Genomic DNA, 5,751 nt, shown 5'->3' with positions numbered 1-5,751 from the left:
GTCACTCCATAATACAATAGCAAAATATATAAATATGTATAGTATTTTAATGTTACATTAATCAGAATTTAGCACACCTTCCTAAGGAAAGCATATGGACCAGAAGACATTGCAATTACTAAATGATACTGTATTTAGACAGACTTAAAAAAAGAAGTTCCAGATCTATACTTGTGCCCTTATTATTTCAGTTATTTTGCCTTTAATGTAAATAAACATGTGCAAACAATATACTTGCTCGTGAATTTATTTGGATGTTAATTACATTGTGCAAGCTGTCTCTTTAATACCGCATGGTTTACATACATGTTGCTGCTGATTGGGCTGACATGTTTGACACACCCACCAAGCAAGAGAAAACGCATCTCAAACCCCGTTGCACACCGTTTCCAGGAAACAGTTCAAACCGGAAACCGTAGCAAAACGGTGTACACCGGGTTGAGCTTGAACTTGCCCCTGGTCATCACCTGCTGTTCTAGGGGCATTCTCTACGACAAAGCTTACATTTCGCCCACATGAACTGCAAAATCTTGGCAAAGTCAGCCATTGGATGCCACAGAAAGGGCAATACATTTTGATCTGAAAAACAAAAACAAGTTGACTGAAGTTTGCACGTTGTATTTGTATTCCATTGTCCTTTCTTTCATTAGCCTACTAAAAGGGCCTGATTAAATAATAATTTTAAATATTATTCTTACTGTCAATCTGCAATTTATTTTGACCTGGTTTTAACAATTAATGAAGCATTGCGGATTTCATTAACCTTGAAATTATATTTAGTTGAGAATATTAAATTAAGTTAGCCATTTTATATAACGTTTCACAGTTACTCGTGTAATTCGTCAGATTATTTAGGCTAATAATATCTAAAAGACAAAGGAATCATGCAAATCAGGGTGTTAAAATAAACAAAAAAACTAACCTTTCAGTTCACGGACAACTCCACTGACCAATAGCCACTGCACAAAACAAATCCCAGCCGGGTCCGTCACTTTTTTGGGTCCCCTAGAAACATTTCCGTTGTGGTCCGTGCTATTTGCAGCGCGTTTCTTCATTTGCATGTGTTGTGAGGATATGCAGCGCGCATGTTGTCAAACTGATGAAGATGTTTTCTTAATTTGCTGGTGTTTTTTCAATTTGCATGTGTTTTCTTAAGTTGCAGCGCGTTGAGCTCTCTCGGCCACCGTACACATTATGACTTATGTGACACCTGAAAATTGTGTTATAAAGAGGATAATTGCACTAAGCATATTAATACGGTATTAATATGCTTAGTGCAAGTATCCTCTTTATAACATGCTTAGACACACACGCACATACTGAAATGAAAGGGCTAAAATAATATTTAATGCACTAAGCATGCCTTACACATACATGCACAGACATTTTGTTGTAGATAAAATGATATCATTTATTTAAAATATTTTTATCTACAACAAAATGTGTGTGCATGTATGTGTAAGGCATGCCTACAGTGCATTAAATATTATTTTTAACCCTTTGATTTCAGTATGTGCGCGTGTGTCTAAGCATATCATCCATAATGAACGTGTTATGATGTCAGCCCTACATGTTGGGTCAGTCTAGACCCCAATCAGCATCCATAAATCCCTTAAAGGGGTCATATGATGCTTTTTTAAAGATCATTATTTTGTGTATTTGGTGTAACAGAATATGTTGACATGCTTTAATGTTCAAAAAACACATTATTTTTTCAAATACTGTACATTATTGTAGGTCCTCTATGAACAAAACAGTAGCTGATTCAGAAGCGCCAGATTGTCATAGCAAAGTCAGAATTACCTCCTCTCCTAGGTTCACGAAACGGTCGTCCATAAAATGCATTGCTGTTCTGTTGTAAGTAATCTTAAAGATTCCTAAATGCATCTACTTTCGGAAGGCCAAATAAAGTGCTTTTGCTTTCGCCTAGAAACACACAGCGTCTCCCTGACATGCTGCTTCAACACTAACTGCGGTTACTGAAACCACGCCTTCTTTCTTTGCGTGCACATTTGGGCGGCATTATGCAAATATTTCCACATAGTGACGTAGATATGTGGGGGTGTGTTAGAACGAGCCGTTTTAGGGGGGCGTGGCAGAGTTAACTTTGATAAAGAATATCTCTTTGGCTTTGAGACTTTAGTCTTTGCAACGTCAGGGATCTTATCAATGCACAATCAGCTTGTAACACTCCAAAGAGAAAGGAAAACTTGAAATCGCATCATATGACCCCTTTAAAGTGCTTGACCCACGGTAATCGCTGCTTGCAGCTATATTATTGTATTTATCATTGCTTGGTACCTTAGAGTTAGAAAGTAAATACCTACATTTGGAAAAGCAACACAATGAGCGTTGCAGTTTTTAAAAGTGAAAAATAGTAATTCTTACAATAATAATAATAATAATGTATTTGGTAATAGTAATGCATAATTTATTATTATTATTATTATTTTAGACAATGATTTGTAGAGAATATCACAGATGATAATAAAATTATAAATATGTTTTGTATTAAAAGATTAAGCTAATGTTAAACTTAGCTCTGGAATTAAAACATGTTGGAAGCATAAAAATCAACCACTGCTTTATTGCATGTGGCCAATAAAAAGCTTGAAGTTTTGTGCATCTGGCCAAGAGTCTGGTGTAACGTCACGTGCACGCTTCTCGTCTGAGTTCCTGATGCATAGTGGGTCACGTGGTCATTCACTTTTCCTTTATAGTTCACTAGGAAAAGCGCAACACAGGCAGTTCACCAGGGTTTGAGACACTACCTGTGTCGCGCTCTCAATCTCGGACAGCGCACTGGTCCACCTGGATGCCGTGACTTTCGTTTCTTTGCATTCAATCCTAACAACAGAGACACTTTGAAAATGGCTGGAGCAATTATTGAGAATATGAGCACCAAAAAGTTGGTGATTGTGGGAGTAATTCTCATTTTATTCCAGGCGTTCTCCTTTATGGTCGGAGGTCTGATTGGTGAGTAGCTACTTTTACAAATCCGTCTAGATTTGATAGTTCAGGCTTTGTTGGCTTTTACTACACAGTATGTTGCCATTCGTTCTGGTGTGCAACACTAGGTGGTTTTCAGCAAAAAAAAGAGTCTTTTTTGCGTTCTTGGAAGGAGTGAAAAGTTGCGGAATGGCTTTGTTACAGTAGTGTCAAAGATGGGCGCTTATTTTCACCCCGTCGACTTGTGCAGTCTTTGTGCTGCTGCTTTCAGCGTTCCGCCTGTAAGTTTGAGAGCAGATCAGACAGACGCGACATTGATTTTTACTCGCTACTTCTGCGCCTTGATGTCTCCTTTTTTTTTGTCCCCGGTCCCTGAAAAATGCCATGAGAAACTAAACGGAGAGAGGCTTGTTTAAACCAACTTGAGCTTTTGTTATAATATTGAATATTGTTTGGTGTCTTCCATATTTATTTTGTTTACTAACTTATTTTACACAACTTTTAATTAATGTTCAAAGATAGTTCTTAATGTTTCCATTGCAGAGCAGAGACACTAATAATATTCAGGGGAAACCTTAGTACAACATCAAGAAATGTTATGGACAAACAATAGACGAAGTCAGCAATGAAGTATATTGTATATTACAAACTTTATTTTCTAATTTTAGTCACTTGTACCAGTCTTGCATTATGTTGTTAAAGGGATAGTTCACCCATAAATGAAAGTCTGTCTACTTCTCATCAGCCAATAAAGGGTTAAGCGAGGTGCATCTCAAGAACTTTTCTTTGATCTTACATCTGAACAGACAACCCCTCCTCTGTGCCCACAGGCTTTTCCAGCTCTTTCCTCAGTAGCTATGCATCGACCTCATCAGTGTTATTTTGTACCATTTCGATAGGAAGGGAATCATTTCTTGGTCTCCTGCAGAATGTGGGATGAATGGTGATAAATTAGCCTGCTTTGGCTATTCTTGCCTGTGATTGATTTAATGAAGCTGGATTCCTTTGTGTTTGTTCGGTGGCAGGTGGCAACCAGGGTAATTGAGTAGAAAGGCGTGCTGTTTCCCCAGTTATTGGACATCTTAAACACGGCATGAGGTCACTGGGCCGAAAGGCGACTAGTATTTTGTGGTGGTATTTTCAAGAGGGTTTGTTCCAGGATTGTGGGTCAATGAATAATTGAACTCCGAGAGGTTTAGTACAGCTAATTTTGTTTACTTGGTGTATTTCACAGGAACAGGATTTTACCACGCAAAATGTGAGCAGAGCAATTAAAAGGCCCACCCATTAGCTTTTTAGATATTATTAACATTTTTAATGGTGCTGTTACTCAGTTATATTGAATGTAATACTGATAAACACTCCTGAAATAGAGACGAAACCTGTGAATAGTGTCCTCAAGCTATAGACTGGTTCACGTTATCTCTCATTTCCTGGTGATGTGCATGCTTTGGATATCCACGATGACCCATGAAGGGTTCTATTGACTCCGATAACAAATTACCAGGACCAGCCTTCTGAATGGTGGAGGAAGCCTGTTCATACTTTCTCATGCTAATGACCCCCTCTTAATAAGGGTATATCAAAGAATCTTTGCGAGTCTTCTATTCATTGTCTAGACATTTGTCTTTCAAAATACAGTATAACCGTAATATTGTGAAATATTATTACAATTTAAAATAACTTTTCTATTTTTTAAAGTATGTTAAAATGTAATTTCTTCCGGTGATGGCAAAGCTGAATTTTCTGCAGCCATTATTCCAGTCTTCAGTGTTACATGATCCTTCAGAAATCATTCTAATATGCTTATTATTATTATTATTATTATTATTATTATTATCAATGTTGAAAATAGTTTTTATAGATTATTTAAATGAATAAAAAAAAGGACTAAGAATGCCATTTAACTATCTGAAAGTCTTTACTGTCACTTTTAATCAATTTAATGCATTCTTGCTGGAAAGTATCTTTTACTGCTCTTTTCTCTGCATTTTTAAAATGTTTTAAATTTTTAAGTATGAATTTCAATTTGTAAAACAAGCTGTTTCCAATTTATGTAAGAATTTATATAATTATATTTAATTTATAAAATATGTATAAAAATACATTTTTAATTAAAAATGTTATGCTCTGTGATTGAAAAAATCTTCTATTCCTGTAAAAATAAATATGAGAGATTTTGCTCATGTCTTGCCAATGTAGTTATGTGCAAAATATGTGAATCAATACATTATTATTCGTTATTCCCAAGCTATTCTTAAACTGATATTCAAATATTTTTCTGTAGCTCCAAGCCCCACAACTGCCGTCCACTACCTGGCCACCAAGTGTGTGGACACCGTGAAGACTCACCATAAGGGCTCCAAGTGGTTCATGCCATGGGGCCCTGACCAGTGCAGCAAGATCAGAGACTTTGATGAGGCCATGGCCAAGAGAATCGAGGCCAACAACATTGTGTTTGCAGTCCACATTCCACTGCCCAACAGAGAGATGAGTCCCTGGTTCCAGTTCATGTTGGTTATCCTTCAGTTTGACATTGCCTTCAAAATGCAAAACCAGATTGGTGAGTAATAAAAATGTGCGATTGTATGTTTTTGTTTTAGTGTGTTTGAGGTTATAATGTGCACCTCCTGTGCCCCCCCAAAAAAACATAAACATGACATCACTATATGGTTTATAAGCTTATACGAACATCGCTATTGTGTCGAAAGTGTAGGAGGGGACACATGAACACCCAGAGGAATTTCCCATTCTATTCACTCAAAAGTAGATTGGATTTCTCACATGCTGTGAGCGGACTAA

General features: G+C 36.9%; 1 protein-coding gene across 1 annotated transcript; it reads left to right on the top strand.

Annotated features, from left to right (window-relative positions):
• The first annotated feature begins 2,733 nt into the window (after positions 1–2,733).
• On the top strand, positions 2,734–5,530 carry LOC107658148 (protein wntless homolog). The gene is made up of 2 exons (XM_016446615.1): positions 2,734–2,976; positions 5,237–5,530. Exons 1-2 carry the CDS (start codon positions 2,871–2,873, stop codon positions 5,518–5,520), a joined length of 390 nt encoding a protein of 129 aa, XP_016302101.1. The 5' UTR covers positions 2,734–2,870; the 3' UTR covers positions 5,521–5,530.
• Positions 5,531–5,751: the final 221 nt, after the last annotated feature.

This window comes from Sinocyclocheilus anshuiensis, unplaced genomic scaffold (genome assembly GCF_001515605.1).
Source record: "Sinocyclocheilus anshuiensis isolate Anshui unplaced genomic scaffold, SAMN03320099.WGS_v1.1 scaffold141, whole genome shotgun sequence".
In the NCBI taxonomy this organism is placed as follows: domain Eukaryota; kingdom Metazoa; phylum Chordata; class Actinopteri; order Cypriniformes; family Cyprinidae; genus Sinocyclocheilus; species Sinocyclocheilus anshuiensis.
The sequence above is the reverse complement of the archived record's forward strand: the minus strand, read 5'-3'. Positions and strand labels throughout refer to the sequence as shown.

Excerpts from the sequence above, each read along its gene's own strand:
- LOC107658148 (XM_016446615.1), top strand. The coding sequence starts at position 2,871 with ATGGCTGGAGCAATTATTGAGAATATGAGCACCAAAAAGTTGGTGATT. Across the intron at positions 2,977-5,236 it reads TATGGTCGGAGGTCTGATTG|CTCCAAGCCCCACAACTGCC; the intron begins GTGAGTAGCTAC and ends ATTTTTCTGTAG.